The sequence below is a fragment of the Bos indicus x Bos taurus genome, chromosome 1 (genome assembly GCF_003369695.1).
Source record: "Bos indicus x Bos taurus breed Angus x Brahman F1 hybrid chromosome 1, Bos_hybrid_MaternalHap_v2.0, whole genome shotgun sequence".
NCBI lineage: Eukaryota > Metazoa > Chordata > Mammalia > Artiodactyla > Bovidae > Bos > Bos indicus x Bos taurus.
The window spans coordinates 134,127,062-134,150,562 of NC_040076.1; the positions used below are offsets into that span (position 1 = coordinate 134,127,062).

The following is a 23,501-nucleotide window of genomic DNA, read 5'->3' on the forward strand; positions in this document are numbered from 1 at the left end:
TGGGGTGGCGTTAGGCTGCTCTCCCCACTTTGGCTTACCTATGATTCTAATTGTCCGGCAGACTTTCCGGGGAAGGTGATACTGGTAAAACAAAGCGACTGTTCCCAGAGTGGTTGTGGAAAGCAGGACCCTGGCCCCTGTACTCTCCTAGGATAGGAAACAATGTGAGAAGAGTAGAGAAGGGTATTGTTAGAGATTAAATTGGCCCCTCAGGCATCTGGGAGCCCCCCGTCCCTGTCTCTGAAGAAGCCCTCAGGAGCGCTTGAGGAGCCTGGTGTGCGGTGCACTAGACGGACTGTGCCCTGGCTCTTTGGGAGTGAAGTTTCACAGCCCTCAAGGTAAAACTTCTGCCTCCCGTCTCCCTTCCAGCTCCAGTGCTCCTCGAAGTCTGTCCCCAACTTTTCTGTCCCCACAGCCCCTGTGCACATTGAATACGTGCCTTCCACCCACCCTGCGGTAGCAGCGGGGCCATGGATGGCTCTGCCCCCCACCCCCACCCCGGGCCACGCAGACTGCAGCTGCCCCTTAGCTCCTAGTGATGTCCAGGGGAGGCAGGCAGGGGAGAGAAAAGAGATGGTGGAGAGCTGAGAATGTTGACAGGCACCCAGTCTCCAGAGGATTTGAGGCCTAGCAGTTGTTTGGGTTGGTTGGTTCTGGTGTTCTCAGAGCTGCCCCTGGGAGAAGGGGACATGGCCTGTCTAGGGTATTTGTATTGAGGAAATTGACAGAGGCCGCTGGGCCTTCCTTGACAGAAATGTGGCTGCCCACTACTGCATGGACTGTGGTCCAGAGGGCCAGAGGCCCCCCACAAGGCACAGCTCCATGTCAGCCCATGAGTCCCCACCTCCCTCTCCTGCTCTGATCACATTTCTCCAAATGGTTCTGACACTAGAAAGAGGGTGGAGGACACAGAGAAGGCCCTGAGATGCCAGCGATGCGGACTGCTCAGTGAAGTGTCCAACACCGGGCACAAACCCTCCATGACGCCAGATCAATGCACTTCATACTCATGATCATGACTCAGAGAAAGAAGACCCCTGTTTCTTGAGCCCTCTCTGCTGATATGTCGCTCCAAGTATTTTCCTGACGAAAGTTTCTTCCAGACGTTATAGAAGCACAGAGACCATGTCATTTATTGACAATCAGACAGTTGTGAGCTGGAGCAGAGGGAGAGCACACGGTCTCCAAGACCCGCTGGACAGCAGTGATGTCCAGGAGACCCCTAGCTAAGCCAGCACATGGGCCCACTCCTCGGGACAAACCAAGGAGGAGAAACGCTGAACAAGACCAGCTTGTTCCAAGGCCTCCTGCTGGTGCACAAAAATCTAAAACACACCCCTCCCCCTCTTCCAGGTGTGTCTTGTCCTCTGGTCTGCTCCCGCTCCAGGGCCTGCCAGGCAGGGAATCCTCCTGGCTCTACAAAGGAGGGTCTGAACTCTGTGTCAGGAGAGCGAAGCTTGGTTACTTTCACGGGCAGAGAACCGACTGAGGGTGTGAGCAGGTGGCTTTCTGCTGTGTCCTTGTGGCAGAAAAGATTAAGAGGAACCAGGAGGCACGGAGTGTGTGTGCCGGGTATTGGGCTGCAAGGTGGCAGAGATGCCTTTTCCTTTTCTGCAGGGCCCTAGCACTTCCCCAGCCATTTCCTTAGAGCCGTGCTTCTCCAAAACACTCCTGGAAACCCTCAACTCCTGTTGCATATTCGCCATAGAGGAGGTAGCCTAAAGCTACCTGCACTAGGTCTGAAAAAGCTTCAATACCTCAGGATTTCTCCCCAAAGTCGATGGGACATGTGCTTTCCACTCCCTGGGTGTCAGTGAGGGTTCCAAGTGGTAGGTCCCAGATGCTGACTATGGAGGGCTCTGCAGAAGAGAAGGATGTCAAGAAAGGATTGGGGGCACTCAGAGTGGTGGAAAGGGCTGGAGATTCATATTGGAAGCTGAGCTTCCAGGAACATGGCCATAGGCTGCAGAGCAGGACTGGCCTGGTGAGGAGGCCTCTGCTGCCACCAAGGAGCCCTCGATGCTCCTTCCATGCCAGCAACTTGATTTTATCGCAGCTGCTTGCACTGCCAGAATATATGCCAGTTCTGTGCCAGGAACTCGACCTTGCAGCCACCACTTCCAGCCACCGCCAGAAAGAGAGAGAGAGAGAGAAAGAACCACTTCCATTCCCTTCCCTGTTGCCTCACAGGTCCCAAGATGCAGTGAGACACAGGTGCATCTCAGCGGATGCCTCGGCCACTCAGGCTCCTTGCTCTAGCTGCAAGGGAGGCTGGGAGAGCAGACCACCGTCACTCTCAGTTCCCATAGAGATCTATCACTTTCCATCTTTGCCCACTCCCCACCCTACCTTAGGACTCTCAAAGTGGAAGAAGGTTCACCACACACAGAAATAGGCAGGCAAAATGAATGTCTTCTAGCAGATGAAGAATCTAGCAGATGTCTTCACAATAACGCTTCCATACTTATGCAGTGGAAACGTGGGCATGACAAAGAGGCATCTCCATTGTGAAAATTCTCCCTGAATGATCCTGATAACCAACCACCACCCCTGAAAATTACCATGGTAATATTTTTTTAATGTTTTAAATGTAGAGGGTTGCATCCATTCCTCTGAGCTCTTCTCATTTGTGGGCAGCCTCTCTCAGACCCCTAGAGAGCCACATTCCACCTTTAGCTCAGATCCATTCACAACTGGTGCACTTGATCTGAGTCTCCTTCCACAGAAGGCCTCATGCTGGTCTTTGTCACTTCACAGGACTTCAAGGCGTCGGGAATGGAATCCGGAGATGGCAGAAACTAGAAGGAAATGACCTACATGGTAAATTCTCTCATCTTCATTTTATTTTCTTTCCAATCTCTTGAATTCAACACATTGAAAAATGTCTACGAATGTTGGGTTTCACTTGTTTGATGACTGGCCTAGATGTCTAACCACTCAACAGTGGCTGTTTGTGACTCAGCCAGGCCTCTGGGGCCACTGTGACCCTGGAAGATTTCCCTTGGCATCAGGTCCCCCAGTTTCCTGGAGGCTGTTGTGGGGGGCAATGCTATCAACTCGAGCACCCACTTGTTCACTGGCTGAGCTATAAAGAAAACCTTGGCATTGTTTGGGATAGTGGATTTGGGTGTGTCCCCAGGGGAGGGGCTTCCCAGGTTATGCAGGGCATCTATCTTTTAAAAATATTTCTAAACAGGGAAAACAGTGGCCTGCCTTGGGTGGTGTTACTTAAGGCCTGGGAAGATGCCAGTCCAGGGTTCTGTGGCTCCTGGCCTGGAACCCAGAATACAATAAGATCTGAAAGAAATCCCAGCTTCCAAAGCTACCTCTTTACAGTGCCAGGCGTCAGTCACCCTGCAAGCCCAGGATTTCTCTGGCAGTGCCATGCATGGACCATTATACTGGGCCTTATTCTGGCCCTCCTTGGGGGGCCCAGCCTCCATGGACAAATACTGTGGAACTGCACTGTGGGCCTGTGAGAATTCTAGCAAGAATAAGACCTCCACTCCCAGAGCCCCAGTAGGGGACTCAGCCAGACCCTGACTATCTGAGCCCAGGATCAGATGACTGACTCATCAAATGCCAGTGGGAAGGACCCATCCCCCATGACCCTCCACAAATGGAGAAACAAGACCCCAAATGAACAGGACTGAGCACCTATGTTCTGCCATCCTTCTGACAGTAACAGAGGGAGAGGACGAACTTCTAAAAGTGAATTCATTCATTCATTCCCTCAGTAAAGGTGTACAGTGATTGCTTGGTTCTGGGAAGTGTTCCAGTTGTTGGAGATGAAACTGAATGGAATAGTCAGGAATGCCTACCCTCCTGGGGCCATGTTAGAATGACTGCATCATAATGCCGTTCACCACAGCCAAGTCTCAGCACCCTGGAGGTGAAGAGCTTGCCTGTGTCCCCTGTGCTATGCATGGAGATAACTTATCCTCAAGACACCCTCCCCCAACCAGGGACCATCTTCGGAGTCCTGGCTGATGGGCTTGCATGCATAGGATGTCTTCCTTATCCTTGGGGTGGGACCATCAGATGGGAGACACACCAGTTCTAGCTCTACCTAAACGGACAGCTAAGTTAGCAAAACTGTGCTGTGGGTTCATGAGAAGCAGAAAAAGAATCAGACCTCCAAGAGACCTGACAGCCTCAGAAGCACATAGCAGCCCATGCAAGCGGGCATGCCCCACCAGTGTGCGGGTGGGTGGAGGGCAAGTGGGTCATGTAGGAGGAAAAACACACCCCGTCTTGGTTTGTTACAGCTCCTACTTCACCTGAGTTGTTGGAAATCCATCTTATGGCTTCTTGGGCATGTTGTTACATTAGAAGAGGTTTGAAGTATACTGAATTCATCCCCTTTTTACCATCTTCAGGGTTCCTGGTTTGGGGGAAGATTAGTGGAAAAACATAACAAAACACAAAAAGATATGGTAACTATTACAAGACTCTTCTTAAAGATGTGAAGTGGGTACTAGGTGCTAGTTAAGAAAGAGAATGCTTAAAGTAGTTCTTGCAAAATCACCCAAGAATTTTAAAAGAGTTTTAGGTAAATGCAGGGCTGGGGAGAGACTGCACAGAGGCCTTGAGCCCGGGAAAGGGGATTCCACCACTCTGCCAACATATGTAATTTAAAATTCACTTGAAGTAAAATTTTATTCATTTTTTCAAGTGGCATGCTTGTATGCAAGCAGAAGTTAAATCTACAGCTTCTTTCTGCGTTTTCTGACGGTGAGGTCCTGGGTACATACTTGCCTGGCTGGTGCTCAGGTCACCCAGCCCTGGTGACCAGAATGGTGCCCAGCCTTGGAAACTGGACGGCTTTCACCTGAGAAGGAAGCAGCTGCTGGCTTGTACTTGGTGGAGGGTGCACAAATGTGGATGAACATGCTGTTGGTCCCCCCTCTTGCTACTCATGCACTCCTCTGGCTGGGGTGCTGGCAGGATGGGGGGAGCCCAAGTGCTCCACACTTTTCTGAGCAGCAGGTGTTTGGGCTGAGCCATCAGCTTGCCCAGCAACGGGCTTCCCCTGCTGTGATTGGCTGCTTTCCTTGGTCCTGGCTGAAGTCTGCCTAGCAGCACAGGGACTAATGCCCCACAGCCACAGGGAAACCAGTTGTGCAGCCATGACTATAAATACCCTTACAGCAGCTATGCCAGCCAATCATCCTCCTTGAGGATTCCCTTCCCAGATCCTGTTTCCTCCACCCTCCAGCCTAGCGAAGATTACAGCCAGCTGTGCCCACAGGAGGTGGCCTCTTTGTCCTCGCCTGGGTCTGGCCTGGAGCTCCAGCCTAGCACATACTGCTTCACCCTGAGTTGGCACACACAGGCACCCTGACCCTTGCCCAACTGACCAACCTCAGCCTTCATGGGGCTAACTGACCTGGTTGGGCCTGCTACAGAGAAGCCTAGAGAGAGTGAGCTTCCCCAGGCAAGACCCACCCCCCACAAGGAGGATAGCAATCCAGTTCAGCTCAGTGAGCCACCCACCCACCGTGACCGGCTTCTGCCTGACCTAAGGCATGGAAATGCTGAGTGGCAGCTCTGGTTAGGTATACAAGCGATGACATATGAACAGAGCCAAATCGCGCCAGTGCTCCCGAGGCATACTTGCAACTGTGCCAGTGGTCACTTCCAGGGACAGGCCCAACAGCCTTTTTGCAGCTCAGCAGGAGGCCAGGGGAGAAGATGGCAGGCCGGGGTGGTAGTGGCCCTTCCCTAGCCTCATCCCTGCCCCTCTGAAGCAGAGGTTCAAGGGCAAGACCAGACCACCAGAGCTGCCATACATGTGCAGCAGAGATGGAGGGGAGGCGGTGCTTCCCACAGGAGGGGCAGGGGGCACCCTGCCATGGTCTATGGCAGGAGCTGGGCATGTCTCCATAGCAGCCTGACTCCACTAGGCTCTGAGCATGGCTCTGTGTCCCAGGGACACGAATATCACTAATGCATGGCAGGTGCCCTGCAAATGTTGGTGAACCTGAACCAAACTGCAAGCACCCCAACTCTGAGGCTATAGTAGGAGCAGGGTACCCTCCATTCCTCTCAGAGAGAGGCAGGAGGCTGAGCTCGGACTCAGGAGACTTGGGTTCAAGCCCGGGGTCTCACCTGGCCATGGGGTCTTTGGCAAAACGTTAACCAAAGTTAGTCAAAGCCACGGGCCCATGATTGAGGTAAGAGCCTTCCAGGCTGCTCCGTAGAAAGGTGTGGAGATCAGGGAGGCCTCACACTGTGCTATGGAAACTGGCCTGGCTGCACCAAAGTCAGGAGCGGTGGTCACTTAGCCCATGGGAGACGTGCCCAGCTTTTAGAAGAGAAACTAACCTCTGCTGGCCCCCGCTGGGAGTGAGAGGCTGTGTACACAGGCTCCTAGGCACTTGCCTCTGTGTTCAGATATAAGATTCTACTGATTCACACGTGTTGATACCCAGCCTGGCAACTCTCTGCTCTGCCCAGGGAAAATTCCATCCTACTCTGGGCCCCATGGTCACTGCATGCCCCTCTTGTCTTCCCTCAACAGGAAACCTGGTGGAGAAGCAGCATGCCCAGCAGACCCAGGTCATCACTTCCTACGACAACCAAGGTAAGGTTCCGCCACTACCTGTCCCCTCTCCCCCAGCTCCTGTGTGCCCAGATCTGCTGTCCTGGCCAGAGAGAGTGGGGTCAGAGCACAGACTGTGGAGAGCAGGGCCCTCTCTGCCCCGGGGATGCTGGAGCAACCTTCCCTCCCCACATCCCATGGTAAACAGTGAGAGGCTGGCCGTGTCCTGGGATAGAGCAATGAAGTCCTTGGGCCACAGAATCCGCTGCTGTCATCATCATCACCCTGGTTGTCATCACTTTCGCTGAGTGCTAACCTCACGTCAGGCACCCTGCCAGGCCACGTACATGGTCATTCTCACGTGGGTTATGCCTCACAACAGTCATATTTGATCGGTACTCTTACTGTCCTCATTTTACAGATGAGTAAACCAAGGCTTAGAAAGGTGGTCTTCTGTCCAAGATTGCAAGGCCAGCAAGAGTCAGAGCTGGAGTACTCCGTTCCCAGCACCATCCCTGCCCCCCACCACCCCAACCACCATCAAGACCTCAGCTGTCGCTCCTCTCACAGCACTGCTTCTACAGCCACCCTGGGACCCGGCTCCCCCCGCCAGGCCTCCCTCCTTCCGAGTCACGGCGGTTCCCTGGCCTCTCCCCCAGAGATGGAGCCCTCCCGGACAGGGCCCTCCACCCTGGGACAAGTTTAACTCAGCAGTGGGGATTCAGAGGGCCCTTCCTTAGGAATCCTCACTTTGCTGGACGGATCGTCCCAGAGGGGAGGGCAGGCGAGGGCGTCCGCTGCTAACTCTGCAGGAGACTAGATCTGAGAGCACCTCAGGGTGGAGGCAGGGTGGCTCACAGCTACAACTGGAGGAGAAGCCAGGTTAGAGCCCCACCCAACGTCCACTCCCCCACTCACTCACCTCCCCTCCCTGCAGCCGTGGCTTTCTGCTCTGGATTGAAGGGCCTGGGGCCTGAGAGCTCTCAAAGACTTGGACCTAAGACGTCACTGCCGGTGCCCTCAGTGCTCCTGTTCTAACTCGTAAGGCTATGTCCAGAAGGCGGTGAGGAGGAAACCCTGGAGGACTCAGAGGTCCTCGGGGAATTGCTCTGTAACACCAGCTACCTCAGCATCCCCAAGGATAGATGCTGGCAGACAGTGAAGAAAGGCCTGCCAGCTCAAGTTCCAGCAGGAAGTGGCTAGTTCTTCTTGCAGGCTAGGTCAGCATCCATTTAGGGCAGGATTCCTGGGACAATGGCTCCAGGACAAACCCAAGGTCACTCAGTGGGCCCACCTCAACCTGTTACCCCTCTGAGCACTACAGAGACAATCCTGGGCCCCCACTTCTCTGAAATGGACTAGCAGCAAGCAGCTCACCCCAAATAAGAGTGAGTGACATAAGAGTAAGTGACACCCCACTGAAATGAGTGTGGATTCAGTTCAGTTCAGTCGCTCAGTCGTGTCCGACTCTTTGCCACCCGATGGACTGCAGCACTGAGTGTGAATTAGCAACTATTTATCTTACTTAGTTCTGGCCATACCCCCTTGTGGGGTCATGATATTATCCCTGTTTACAGAGGAGGAAACTGAGGCTGAGGATGCTGTGGTCCCCAGGCAGGGTGCTCCTGCCAGACCTGTAGGATTGGACTAGTGAAATGGGGCCTTCCAGTTACCTTTCCTGTACCCCATACCCTGGCTCTTGTGGGCCACTCACATGCCTCCTCCCAGGATCTGAGGCTTTCAGAGGTGGCCTTGGACAAGGTCCACTGAAGATCGGGATGCAATGGGCCCTCCAGGTCTTATGGAAGCCTGGACCACAGTGAGGGAGAGGCTGCCCTGCTCTGGGGCTGCGGCAAAGTCCCCACTCATGCTGATCCATTCATTTCACAAAAAGCACCTCTGGATGATGGCACTGGGGATCCATCAGAGAACACAACAGACAAGGTTCCCTCCCTGTGAAGCTGACAACTGGTGAGAGAAACTGATGAACCTGACTAGAAAAATGCAAGGTGTCAGATAAGGTTGGGGGAGAAAATAAAGCAGGAAGGGGCATGTAGGGGGAAGTCACACAGCTGAGTATTCATTTCTGGTGGCTGCTGTGACACATAATCTCAAACTCGGTGGCTTAACACAAATGTATTTATTCTCTTCAATGGGCTTCTCAGGTGGCTCAGTGGTAAAGAATCCACATGTAATGCAGGAGATCTGGGTTCAATTCCTGGTTCTGGAAGATCCCCTGGAGAAGGAAATGGCAATCCATTCCAGTATTCTTGCCTGGGAAATCCCACAGACAGAGGAGCCTGGCAGGCCACAGTCCATGGGGTCACAAAGAGTCGGACATGACTTAGCAACTACAACGATATTCTCTTCAACAGTTCTGAGACTACAAATCCCATAACAGTCTCACTGGGCCAATCAGTCTCTTGGTCAGCATCAGGTTCCTTTTGGAGGTTCTGGGCGATAATCTTTTCCTTGACTCTGCTGGCTTCTAGAGGCTGCTGGCACTTGTGGATTTGTGGCTGCATCACGCCAGTCTCTGCTTCCATCGTCACATTGCATTCTCTCTGTAAAGTAGTTCTATCCCGCTCTGTTTTATAATAATCCTGGTGGTGGCACTGGGCCCACCCAGATAATCAGGATCACCTTTCTATCACGAGATCCTTAACTGAACCACATTTGCAGACTCCCCTTTGCCGTAGAAGGTAACATTCACAGGTTCCCAAATTAGGACATGGATATCTTTGAGGGCCATCATGCAGCTACCACAGGGAACAATTTAAAATAGAGTGGTTGAGAAAGGCATCCCTGAGGTGACATTTGAGTAAGGGAGGTGATGAAGGAGCAGGTCACGCGGCCTCTGGGGATGAGCTCCCAGCAGAAGGGGTGGTAACTTTATGCAACAGGTGACAGAATGATCATGGGAATCTTGGATCTTCACACGGAAGAGGTCTTTGCAAGATTCATCTGTGACAGGCCTGATGAGAGGGGAGTGATTATAGAAGCCACAGTGACCTCAGGCCCCAAAAGTTACTCTTTGCAAATCAGATTTCTGTTGAGGCCTCCTTCCTGGTCACCTACCCTCATCCCCAGGCAGACTGCCTGTGCCTTCTTTGATCAGGGCTGCACTAGGCTCCAACTGCCGTGTTTCCAGACCTGGGACATCCCTGGTGAGCTCCATTCTGCAGAAAGAATCATGAATGGCCCTGGGTTTTCAAGATCCCCGTGGAAGCCAGGGTCAGTCAGGCTGCAGGAGACAGCCTTGATCACACCTCTTGGCTGGTGCCCTGTGGCCTTGGCCCTGAGCTCTGGCACACTCGCAGTCACCCCACAGCTAGAGCTGCTGCTCAGGGCTTCCACCCTGAGTCAGACTGTACCTGGTGCGGCATCTGCAGAGCTGGACTGTCGCCGTCATCAGTCAGCTTGCTGTTCCCAGGGTGTCAGAGCTTACACTTCCTGCACTAATGCTGACTACCACACTCTGGGCAGAAACCTCTGAACACCCAGCCCAGGGCTGTTTAAGAGTTGGGTTTTTTAAGAAACACTTTAGCTGAGATTTTCTAACTCAGCTACTGCAGGAAAAATTCGAAGGCAGAGAATCCAGGTTGTAAAGGTGACAGCCAGTTATGGACAGAGTTAAGGAGCGTCTTAAGTCAATGATGACAAATATCTGACATGAATGCCGTACCACCACCCCCTGCCCCAGCACACACACAAATACACCCACGCATGTATGCATACACACACTCACATTCATATACACACGCACACACCTGACAGTCTTTGCTAATTGATAAGCGCTCCAGGCAGCCACTTCCAATCAGTCAGAGTTAATGAACAACACAAAATCCGTTTGCCATCTCTGTATTAGATGTTCAGAGCAAATTAGGTCTTCAGACAAAGCCTGATTCAAACCCGCAGAGACCTGGAGAGAAGCTGTTGGGTGAGAGGACTCTCCTGATGGGGTAGAAGGCTAGGCCTGCCTGCTGCATTGCCACATCTCTGGGGGTGGGAACAGGGTCTGGCAATCACTTCTCAGGTGTAGCAGAAAATAACCCCTAATATGCTTTTACTAAGGTAGCCAAAGTTTCAGCTTCACAAAATGCTGTTTCAGTGATAGCTGGTGGAACTGGGAAGCGGTAACATGAGAAAGTCTGGGGCAGGTGATCTGAAATCCCAGGAAGGCCTCCTTTGGGTATACTTGTGACTAAGATTAGCATCATGGTATCTGACTGTGCCTAGGGCTTAGATCTCACTTTAAAGTTTGTCCAAATGATATTCTACTTTTTATCATTGGCAAATTAATGTTTTCTTTAAAGTAAGAGTTTTGTTTGGTAAGGAATGTTGTACTTGGCAAACTCTTAGCACTTCACACCTTTAGGAAGCACGGGGTGATACTGCAACCATGTTCACTGGGGATAGTGTGCCCAGGTCCAGGACCGTTTGGAGCAGAGAAGCCTCCCAGAAGTGCCCTTGCACACCTGTGAATGAGAGCAAGAATCACACCCATCAGGGAGGCCGGGAGCTTTGCTATTCTCTTCAAGGGAGTGACGATTAATAGCACCACTTGGGGCAGAGCCAGGAGGGGGCCTCAGGAAAATGTCAGATCCCGGGAGGGGGTGCCAGGGAGAGGCGAGGCAGTTCAGGAAGGGAGAGGTGAGAAGGGGTGACTGATGCATGAAGGGGTGACTGGCTAGTGAGCTTCCAGCCAGGCGAGTGCCCAGTGGGAGACCACCTCAGCACCCACCTCGGAAAGGGCTTATAGAGTTTTGATTTTCAGCTCACTCATTCTCTGACATAGCAACATGGCTGGATAGGAGTGGTTGGAAGTACCTGGACATTAGGAGAAGTTTGGGAAAGAGGTTTGTTGTTGAGCCCTGGTAGTTCAGCTGGTAAAGAATCCACCTACAATGCAGGAGACCCCAGTTCATATTCCTGGGTCCGGAAGATCCCCTGGAGAAAGGATAGGCTACCCTTTCCAGTATTCTTGGGCTTCCCTGGTGGCTCAGCTAGTAAAGAATCCTCCTGCAATGCAGGAGACCTGAGTTCGATCCTTGGGTTTGGAAGATTCTCCTGGATAAGGGAACAGCTACTCACTCCAGGATTCTGGGCTGGAGAATTCCATGGACTGTATAGTCCATGGGGTCACAAAGAGTCAAACACGACTGAGCAATTTTCACTTTCAAACCAATAGTCAGGTCAGCTTTGCAGCTTCTCTGTACTTCTAGAGACTGTTGCAGCCCAGCGTTTTCCAAATTTTGTTTGACGAAATAATGCTGGGTCAAGTAGACTTCTGCAGAACTTCTCAGCTCGTTGTGTGATGCGACCTACAAAAGGGGAGGAAGTGGCCATTTTTCTCAAATCCTTTTTGTTATAAAACATCTAGTGGGCAAGTATAGCTTGGCACCCACTTTGAAGACCAGCTCTGAGTGTTCGGGGGAGAAAGCGGAAAGGCAGTGGTGAGTAGACCCCTGCCCCGGGCATTGTGGGAAGACACACAGCCATCATTTGCTGCCCATGGCGATGGTAGCAGATCCTCTGACCAGAGCTGAATGATGCTTTGAACTCTGAAACACTTAACATCCTAATTGTCAAGTCACAGGCTGATTTTCTCTGCCAGTGAATGTGCTAGAAACTACAGTCAAAATGAATGTTAACCCCTTCAAAGTAATCCCTTGGAGGCTACTTTGTACCTTTTAAACTTGTTTAAGAATTACTTTCCTTAACACGCAGAGCAAGGTTATGAGCTACACAAGAAAGTCAGTATTGTTATTCTGTGAAAACACATTTAGCAGGCAAAGGATTAGTAAATGGAGTTCTTATGAAATCAATAAGGAAAAAAATACCACATCAGTAGGTAAATAAGCAATTCACAAAATAAGTTTAAAACGGCAAATAAAATACTATACTGAAAAAAAATACAATACTGAAAACTTAATACACAAAAACAGTGAGATGTCACTCTTCATTGATTTTTTAAAAAACTTAAAGGATTAATGACAATCAAATGTCAAATTTTTGCAATACAAACCACCCCAAAATTCAGTTCCTTAAAACATTTAACAGCTCACAAGTTAACGGGTTGTCTGGATGTTCTTGTCTGAGCCACACCTGGCTGCCTGCAGGTCTTGGCTAGCCTCACCCCTGTGTGTGGTCAGTGGGAGGGCTGGCTGAAGATCAGCTGGTCCAGGGTGGCCTCACCTGCGATGGCTCTGCTCTGCTCCCTGTGGTCTCTTGCCCTCCGCAGGCTAGGTTAGGCACAGTTACATGGCAGTTGTGGCTGGAATCCCAAGAATGGAGTGGAAGCAGCAGAGTCTCTTGACATAGGTTCCAAGCCTGCACAGCATCATTTCATGCTAATTGGCCAGACTACATCATCAGGCCAGCCCAAATGTGGGAAGGAATGAAAGACCTCTTTTTGGAAGGAAATACAAAGTATTGTAACCAATTTTGCCACTAAACACAGAAAGAGTGAGCAAAGTAGACACTCTCTTACACTGTTGAGAGAATCATAAAATCATTCAGGAGATTTTGCCAATATCTAACAAAAGCCTTAAAAATCTCCATACTCTTCAATACATGTTTAAGAATTTATTTGAAGAGACCAATTTGAAGAGTGTGTAAAGCAGTGTGTCAGAATGTTTGGGTTTCCCTGGTGGCTCAGTGGTAAAGAATCTGCCTGCCAACACAGAAGATGCAGGTTCATTTCCTGGGTCAGGAAGATCCCCTGGAGGAGGAGATGGCAACCCACTCCAGTATTCTTGCCAAGATAATCCCATGGACAGAGGAGCCTGGTGGGCTACAGTCCGTGGAGCCACAGAAGAATCAGACACAACTTAGCAACTAGACAACATCAGAATGTTCATCACATCATTGTTTAAATAGCAGAACATTTGGGAACTCTTAAATATCCAACAAACAGAAATTTCTTCTTATGATTATAAACCATCTGTAGAACAGAGTACTATGCAGCCATTTAAAATGACTTGTGATGATATTCAGTAACATGTAATGTAAAGACAAGTGAAGAAAGCAGGGTACAAAAACATGTTTATTATTATCCTGCTTTGCATTGTCACCTATTTTACATTGTTCTGTATCACATAAGTTCTGTTTTAGTTCTACTTTTACTTTTGCATTTGATTGGTATTTTTAAATTTTTATTTTAATTTCAATTAGCATACAGTATTGGATTTTCTGGTGTGCAGTTCTATGTGTTTTAACACATGCTCAGATTCATGATACCACCACCACAATCAGAATACAAAGCAGTTCTGTCACCCCCAAAATTCCCTTGTACAGACTCTTTGTATAGATTCACATCTTCCCGTCACTCCTAAGAGTATTGTTGAGAAGTATCGCTTGACATGGCTGTACCAAAAGGTGTTTATCCATTCACCCACTGAAGGACATTTAGACGTTTCCAGTTTGGGGTAATTATGAATAAAGCTTCTATAAGCATTTGTGTACATGTTTTTGTGTGAATGTAAAGAGTATCATTTCTCTGGGATAAAAGCACAAAAGTATACTTGTTGAGTCATATGTTAAGTACATGTTTTGTTTTTTTAAGAAACTGCTAAACAATTTTCCAGAATGGCTGCATCATTTTACAATATCACCAGCATCTGTGAGGGATCTAGTTTCTCTTCAACCTTATCAGCATATAGCATTATCATTATTTTTTATTATTGCTCTTCTAATAGATGTAGTATCTCATTCTGTTTTCAGTTTGCATTTTCCTAATGGTTAATCATGTTGAACTCTTATTTGGTGAGATATCCATTATTTTACCCGTTTTCTAATTGGATTGTCTTTGCACTTTTGTAAAAAATCAATTTGCCGTATTTGTGTGGGTCTATTTCTTAATTCTATTATGTTCCATTGAGCTATATATCTATCACTTTGTCAATATCACACTGTGTGATTACTGTAGCTTTATAGAACATCTTAAAATCCATTGGTGTTCTCCTATCTTTTTCTCAAAATTAACTTGATTTTTCTAGTTGCAATATCTTTCTATCTAAATTTTAGAATCATCTGGCCTATATTTACAATCTACAAAATTCCTCCAAGGAGTTTAATTGAAATTGCATGAAATCTATAGATGAATTGCCAACTTGACAATACTGAGTCTTCCAGTTCATGAACATAACATATTTCCCTGTGTATTTAGTCAGTCGGTTCAGTCCCTCAGTAAGGTCTGACTCTTTGTGACCCCGTGGACTGCAGCATGCCAGGCTTCCCTGTCCATCACCGACTCCCGGAGCTTGCTCAAACTCATATCCATCAGGTCAGTGATGCCATCCAACCATCTCATCCTCTGTCGTCCCCTTCTCCTCCTGCCTTCAATCTTTCCCAGCACCAAGGTCTTTTCCAATGAATTTAAGTCTGCTTTAATTTGTTTGATCATATTTTTTAGTTTTCAGCATAAAATTCCTGCATTTTTTTTAAGATTTACACTTAACTATTTCATTTTTTGGAGCCTTGGGAAATAGTAATTTTAAAATTCAATTTCTAATCATTTATTGTCAACATAAATATAATTGATTTTGAGGTGCTGACCTTGTATCCTGTGACCATTCTTAAACTTACTTTTTAGTTCTAGGAAATTCTTGTGTAGGTTATTTGGGATTTTTCCATGTAGACAGACATGTCACCTGTGAATAGGAGAGTTTCACTTCTTTCTTTGTAATCTATATGACTTTTCTTTCTTTCTCTTTTATTTCTATTATTTCACTGGGCAGAACTTCAGTACAGTGTTCATTAGGAACAGTGAGAGTGGCTATCCATGCCTTGTTCCAAATCCCTGGGGGGAAAGATTTACACTTTTCACCATTAAATATCCGGTTAGCTCTAGGTTTTTGGTAGGTGCCCTTTTCCAGATTAAGAAGCTTCCTTCTGTTCCTAGTTTCTTGAGAGGTTTGTTGAGTGGATATTAAATTTTGTCAAATGCTTTTTCTGTATCAATTGATATGATCATGTGAGTCTTCTTTAGCCTGCTAATATGATGAATTACAATCACTGATTTTTTCAAATATTGAGCTAACCTTGCATTCCCAAAGTGGTATATTATTCTTTTACTATACTGCTGGATTTAATTTTCTAATATTTTGTTGAGAATTTTTATGTTTATGTTTACAAGGGATATTGAATCTATAGTATTCTTTTCTTATACTGTCTTTGTCTGGTTTGGGAATCAGATTGATGATGGCCTCATAAAATACATATGAAGTATTTGCTGCTCTTCTATTTTCTGAAGGATCTTGTGCAAAATTGAAAATTAAACTACTATGACAGTTTTGTTAGAATTTGCCAGTGAAACCTTCTGGACCTGGTTTGGGTTTGCTTTTTGTTTGTTTTTGAAAAATTTTGAACTACAAGCTTAGTTTTAAAAATACATATGGGAAATTTCAGGTTATTACTCCTTCAGTGAGTTTTGATAGTTTATAGCTTTCAAGGAAATGGTCCATTTCAGTGGCAGAAATTACCTGTATAGAGTTATTTTACTATTCCTCATTATTCTTTTAGTATACATGGGATCTAGAGTGATAGCCCTCATTTAATTCCTGTATTGACGTCTTGATCCTGATTTGTGTCTTGTCTCTCTTTATTTGGCCACTCTAGTTAGAGGTTTATCAATTTTACTGATTTTTTCAATGAACCAGCTCTTGGTTGTGTGGATTATTCTGTCATTATTTCTTCGAATATTTTTCTGCATCACACTGTTTCTTCTCTATTTCTGGGATCTCAGTAACAGGAGTGTCAAATCTTCAGGTACCATCCCACAGGTTCTGTTCACTGTTTCCCTCTGTTGTTCTTGTTGAGTAATTCTATTGCTCTCTGTTCAAGTTCACTGACTCTTTTTCTGGTCATCTCTACTTTGCTATTGAGTCTATGCAGGTCTTTTTTAAATAATTGTATTTTTCAGTTCTAAAATTCTTATTTGTTTCTTCTTTTTATCTTCCAAGTTTTGCTAGTACTTTGTGCCTTTTCATTTATTTCAAGACTATTTACCTTACTTTTTAGAGCATGGTCATCATGGCTGTTTTAAAATCTCTGGCTGATAATTCCAAAATCTGTGTCACCATCAGGTTAGCATCTATTTATTTTCTTTTTCTTTTTAAGTTGATGTTTTCCAGGATCCCTCTATACTGAGTAACAGGGTTTTAGCCTTTGCCAGGTCTGCACCGCACATGCACCTCACAGCAGCCAATCAAGCCATTGTTTTATACCGTAGTTTAGTTCTCAAAGACTGTGATATCATGTTTAGGATGAGCGTGTGCACAATGTGAATGAGATCCATTCATGTAGAGGTGACCTCAAGAGTTCATCCATAACTTTATGGAATTGCTCTCTTGATTCCCTCCTCTTTACAACCCACTTGCCAGTCCTCCAGCCCTAAATCTTGGGACTTTAGCTTTCCTACTCTTCTGGGTGCATCTCTGTGTCTGCATCTGGAAACAACCAGTAGAGAACAGAGAGAGGGAAAGAAATCAATGAGTATTTTCCCCTACACTATTGGGAATCACAGCTTCACTGGTAACCACCTCCCTTACAAAGACTTAGGTGTCTGTTGGGCCACCAAACTCACTGCTGTACTGATGCCAGCAGAATTTCCCTGGGGGCTGAGTCAGGAGATGAAAGAAAAAAGGGAAAAAACAAGAGAGGGTTTCCTCCACTATGACTCTTCGAGTTCTCCTTTCTCACTCCACAAGCCAAAAGAAAGAGCTTCTCTTGGAGCACTTTTTCTCTGCATCCACCGTGCCCTTATGCATTTGGGTCTGCCTTTGAGTCCAGTCTAGGTAATGCCATAGGGGAAGGGAATGGTCAACTCTGCCAATTTGATGATGCTTTAAATTCTAATCTTCTTCCCCAGTTTGCCTTCTAGCATTTGCTTTGAAGCGTCCTCAAACAGTCGGTCTATTCATTCTTTCCAGTGCATTGAGTGCGAGAGACACGGTGGAAGTTGTTTACTCCATCCTGCCCAGATCTGGAAACTGTCTGCTTATTTCTTGCTTTGGGGTTTTGTAAACAAAAATTATCCGCATATTGAAAAGAAAGGTCTACAACCAATTGTGTGCTGTTATTCAAACATCCGTCATGAGACATTGCACCCTTTTCTGGCAGCATCTGGCTGAGAATATTATCTATTCCTTTGCAGGAACACAGCTGACTGTGGAGGTCCACCCTCGGGATGCCATGCCCCAACTCTTCAAGAAGTTTTCCTTAGCTAAACGTACGTGCGTACAGGGCTGCTCATGTTTGGAGGGGTGGCACGGAGGGCTGGGGCAGCTGGAAGGGCCAGAGCCCAACCCGGGGAACCTTCTGGGGGAAGGAGGAGTGACCTGAGCCTACACACAGGGAACCAGCAGAGCCATGGCAGCTTCACCCTGGGACACTCTCTTCTCCACACTCAATAACCCCTGTTCTTGGGTCACACAAGGCATTTAGCTAAACGCGAATTTCATCACAAGAATTTTGTTGTTCTTAGACGCCGTGTATTGACTGCTTAAAAAGTGGTATGCACTGTCCATAAGCACTGTACACTCAATAGGTTTTTAAGTCTTTGTTATTCACCAGTATTAGCCCTACTTTTTAGATCAGCAAAGGCTCAGAAATGTGAGATAACTGCCTGTCTCCTAATTAGGAAGCAGATCAGAACCCAGGTCCAAATGAAGCCCATGCCCTTAGCCACTGTGCTTGGCTGCCTTCCGTGCTCTGCGCACGGGCCCAGACCCAGGCCTGCGACATCTCACTGCTCCCTTCATGGTCCTTACCCTGTATCTGTCCATCTTGGGGCTACACAGGGGCCTGGGGAAACTCCAGCCAAGGAACAGAAGCTGCAGAACAGCCCAGGCTGACGTGCACTGCACGTCCACTTGCGGGGTGGGGAGCCGCAGGGCAGGTCCCCTACAGCTGCCTGGTCCTACAGACCTCAGCAGCCAGGAGATCGGGAGGGCAGGCCCTGGGAGTCAGCTAGCTGGGTCAGATCTCAGCTGTGGGACCTCAGGTAAGTAGCTTAACCTCTCTTTTGTACTCAACTTCCTTATGTACAAAAGGAGGAAAATGATTCAAGGTCCCTCAAAGGATTGCTGTGAGGTTACGTGAGACAGTCAATAAAGCACAAGCCAGGCAATAGTTAAGTACACAAAAAATCTGGCTACTATTTTGAACCCCTATCACTCTACCGAAGAATGTAGATGGAAACAAAATATGAACGGAAGAAAGACAAGGCCCACTGTTTCTCAGAATGACCTACGTACATTTGCAACCTTCTATTTTTTTTTATTTACAGCCAACAATGACCTTCAAGAGCAAAGAATAACTTCCCTTGGCAGCCCTATCCCCAGCTCCTCCTGGTTCCATCCAGGACCCACATCTTCCTGACCTGGTTTCAAATCAGCAAGAAATTATCTCCTGTTGTTTATGGAGTCTAATGACAATTAGTGAGCATTCTGCCTTACTGGGCTTCCCTAGTGGCTCAGATGGTAAAGAATCTGCCTATAATGCAGGGGACCCGGGTTCAATCCCTGGGTCATGAAGATCCCCTGGAGGAGGGAATGTATCACTACCTACTCCAGTATTCTTGCCTGGAGAATTCCATGGACAGAGGAGCCTGGTGGGCTACAGTCTGTGGGGTCGCAAAGAGTCGGACATGACTAAGCGACTAACACACTCTCTCTCTCACACACACACACACACACACACACACACTGCCTTAATAGTCTTGCATTTATAGATTTGATTGCCCTTGAACCTTCCTGAGGAATATTTCCCCTCTTTCCCCTCTCATGTCTGCTCATGGTCAGTTCTCCTGAGATCATCTGGCAGTGTGAATTGACTGACACCCTCAGGATCTCCAGCTGTGGTCCAAGACAGCAGGAGCATCCAGTGTGGAGGCAGGAACAGGGACTCCAGGCCTGCTGAGTAATCCTAAGCCTCGATGTCCTAGAACATTCTTTCTCTGCTCACAGACTGAACTCCTCTTTCTTGTCATCCCCCATTGGCTCTGAGTCCTCCATATCTCACCAGAAAGCCCAGGGCAATCCTAGCAGTAGTTTGGTGGTGGGTGGGAATGAGAGCAGGAATACTGTGAGAGGGAGAGTGAAGATGAGGGGTCAGAACCACCACACAGAATCATCTGTGCTTGCCTTTCTATTTCTTCTGAAGTGTCTCTACTCCTGACCTTTGGGATATTGTAGGTTTACAAGTTGATAAAAATGGAAACACAAGACCCCGGCAGCCTGGAGGGAAAGATACCCATGGTAAGTTGCAAAGCCTTCTTGGGATTGTTTTCTGAGGTTGGGTTAGCCTCATGAGCCAATCTGCAGTCAGTTGGAAATGGCTCCCTGGAGCAGTCCAGCTCCTTAGAGCTGGGTATCTGGGGCCATGTTGGGGCTCAGAGGACAAGACTATCATGATTGACTGGCAATATCTGCTATGGACACAGGTGGAGAAGTGAAAAGCTCACACACCAGATGTGATCCCAAAGCTAAAGCACAAACCCCACCAATAACAAGGCAGCCCATTATGGGAAACATTAGAACAGAATTCAGAATTGAATTAAGTTTTAAAGCAAGTGTCTGTAAGGTAGGAGGCATGTGAATCAACAGAGTGAGACAGGGGAAGAAATCCTGAAAGGGTGATGGACAGCCTGGGCTCAAATCCTAATTTTGTTCCTCACTCACCTTCCCATAAAGAAGGCTGAGCACCAAAGAACTGATGCTTTCAAACTGTGATGTTGGAGAAGACTCTTGAGAGTCCCTTGGACAATGAAGAGATCAAACCAGTCATTCCTAAAGGAAATCAACCCTGACTATTTATTGGAAGGACTGATACTAAAGCTGAAGCTCCAATACTGGAAAAGACTCTGATGCAAGGAAAGATTGAGGGCAGGGAGTGACCAAAGATGAGATAGTTGGATGGCATCACCGACTCAATGGACATTTGAATTTGAGCAAGCTCTGGGAGATAGTGGAGGACAGAGGACAGAGTGCTTCAGTCCATGGGGTCACAAAGAGTCAGACACAACTGAGCAATAGCAACAACACCTTCCCTGTGCCTCAGTTTCCCCCTCAGTAGACCAGATGGCATCTAAGGCTTAGTACATTTTGTTACTTCTTCCTAATGTTTTGCTTTAAAATGAGAATAATTTAGTTAATGCCACTGGTATTTTAAGTGTATTTATGCAAAATCATATTCAAATCTTACATAATCTGCTCAAAAAGTAAATTTAATGAGGCATAAATCATTATGGGTATTTTTAATGTTCAGATATTGTAAAATGGAACCAAGAAAGGGTAAAACTAATAATAGGGTTTTCAGTCCCATTTTAGAAATGCCATCCTTCTTCGAAATGGGGGCAGGGGAGACCTCATTTGCAGAGCTGAAGCTTGTTAAACGTGTAAGTCCATTTCATATCCACTTAGGTCACCGTGATGGCCCTTGTCAGAGGTGCAGGAGCCACAGTCCATGGGGGGAGAGGACACTGAGATGGGGGGAGCTCAGCAGGGCCTACTGCTGCATCCCCATCCCTTCTGAGGGCCCAACTGGGTGAGGGCCCCATGGTGGACCACCCAGGATAGGCTCTGAGGTGATCTGAGTAATCAGAGGGGAGAAATCCCAGCTCTGGCATGAGACAGGTGAGCCATGATGGCACTGGGTTTCCAGGGAGCCTCTGGGTAAAACTGTGCAAGACAGAAGGCTGGAGGCAATCGGGGGAGGGGAGCCAGGGAAGGTCTTGGTCCTTGTAGAGGAGCAGAAAATGAAGAAAGAAGACGCTGGGTTGCTGAACAAGGCCGCAGCCTCAAGTGGAGTTTGCACTGCCTGCCCACCCACCACACACCCTGCCTTCTCTTAGGACAGGAATAGCCTCAGATCCTGGTGTGTCAGAGGCTCCCCACCCTGCCCCATGTGAGGACTACTGCAGCGGGTTAGCAGGGACTGAGGGAGCAGAGAGAGGTGGCCAAAGCCAATCTGAGCTTGAGAAGGAAGTAAAAGGCTTCGGTCCTAACAGGAAGGGGCCCGCATCAGTGGGGACACGCAGAACAATCCGTGTGGCCTGCTCCTGATGCTGAACTTGACTGGAGCCTGGGATCTCCTCTGTGGCTGGACAATGGCCAGCTCCCTAACCAGCTGGCAGTGCCTCACATGCAGTGCCAGCCCAGGGAGTGTTGCAGAGCAGTTTAGGCGAGAGCTGGTGGTGACACCTTGTCCCCACCAAGGAAGCCACTGCATCCATCTCAGTGAGAACAGCAGCTCTGCCTCCAAAACACTGTCTCCAACTCCTTTCCACTCTGACTTACAGCCCCGGTTCTGACTGCGCAGCCTCCGTGCTTGCTGCTGTGCTCCTCCTGTAGCTTGTGTACCTACTTAAAAACATTTAATAAATTATTCTTCTGCTTAAATTAAAAATAGAGGGGGCTGTCCTCAAAGGATGTGTGGGTTACATGCAGGAACAGCTCCGCACTGGGCACAGAGGTTTTATATCCCTGTTCTGTGCTTGCCTGCAAAGGACCCCCTCTTTGCACCCTTCCAGGGAGCAGAGCACCTCTAACCTTACCACGTGATCCACTATCTCGTTCACTCCCCCAGGTACCCCACAGATACATGCTTGAGACCAGGCTACTGGATTCAGCAACTCCCAGTGAGGGAGATGTCGGCCAGCCATTCCAGGCCATGTGCAGTCCCTCCAGGCACTTACCCCATCTCTCTGCTCCTCCCAGGCTTGCTGTCATGTCCTGTGGCCCCCAAAGCACCCCTCACTCACCGCCCCCTCCATCATGACATGGCAGAATGAGAGTTGACCCCCTGGAGTTGGGGGATCAGTGACCCTTTGGCTCCATCCTCTTCCCACTCCCTCCCTGACCTCCCACCCAGGTTGCCTGACTTTGGTCAGCCTGGGCCTTGAATAAGAAAGACCCAGCCAAAACCCAGGCTCTTCTCTGGGCTGGGGCAGGGGTTTGCTGCCTGTCCATCCTTGGGTTGCTCTGACCATTGATCAGTTAGCTCTGCAGTAGCTATCTGAGTCTGCCCTGGGTCTGGACTCCCTCTGAGAAAGGCAGGACATGGGTGAGGGATTCTGAGACTCAGCCTCCCTTGGGGCCCCCCACCTTACCTTAGGCACCTGTTGCCAGAACTCTTAACTTTCTCATGGTGCATGCAGTCAGTCTCCAGCTGATCACGGGCAAGGGAAGAAGCCTGTCTGGGTGCCAGACGCACCTCACCGCATGGAGGCCCAAGTGGCCAAGAACCACCATGCCCTCCTCCAACACCCAGAGTGCCCTGCAGCACAGCCACCCGGGGCACCAAAGCCAGGGCATCAGGGGCCAGCAGCATTGCCTGGATGCTTCCCACAGAGCACTGTTTCTGGAAAAGCTAGCAGAGAATCTGCAGAAACCTACCTGTAGGAGAAGGGATTCTATCGCAGTCTGCCTGGGGCTGCTGAGTTCACTGAGGTGCATTCTCTTTACTGCTGACTTTCCAGGTCTCCTTAGGGTCCCTGTGAATCTCCCAGAGGACTAGAGGAGTTGCGACAGTTCCCAAAGAGGAAGCGTTCTAGGAGATCTAGCTCTTGAGAGCAGTGTTTCAGTCTAGGAGTCATGCTGAAGGTCAGGCAGTCACGGCTCCTCACAAAGACAGGGAGGCCTGCGCCAGGCAGTCCTGTTGGCCAGTCACAGCCACTGACCAGCCTTCCTGTTTCCAGCCTACCCCTGGGATCGCTCCAGCCTGAAGTCCATGGCCCTGGACCTGCGGCAGTTTGAGAAGCTGGACACCTATGCCTCACAGGTAGGAGAGCTGGCCCCTCTGCCTGTGTGCCCCCCACCCCTCAAGACAGCTTGGAGTGTCCTAACCCAGGGTGGCAAAGCCTCTGCCCGACCCTCGTGAGTGCATCCTGAGTCCCTTGGGTGGGTGGTCCTGAGTGCCTTTCCACAGCGTGTGGACGGGGGACAGAAGGCCC

General features: G+C 48.6%; 1 protein-coding gene across 1 annotated transcript in view; it reads left to right on the top strand.

Annotated features, from left to right (window-relative positions):
• The window catches only part of KY (kyphoscoliosis peptidase), a 46,422-nt gene that overhangs the window by 891 nt on the left and 22,030 nt on the right, over positions 1 to 23,501 (top strand). Inside the window, exons 2-6 of the mRNA XM_027545452.1 lie at positions 2,758 to 2,820; positions 6,524 to 6,586; positions 17,703 to 17,777; positions 19,744 to 19,806; positions 23,247 to 23,329. Of these exons, the coding sequence (XP_027401253.1) occupies positions 2,758 to 2,820; positions 6,524 to 6,586; positions 17,703 to 17,777; positions 19,744 to 19,806; positions 23,247 to 23,329 (347 nt within the window). The remainder of the gene's footprint in view (positions 1 to 2,757; positions 2,821 to 6,523; positions 6,587 to 17,702; positions 17,778 to 19,743; positions 19,807 to 23,246; positions 23,330 to 23,501) is intronic.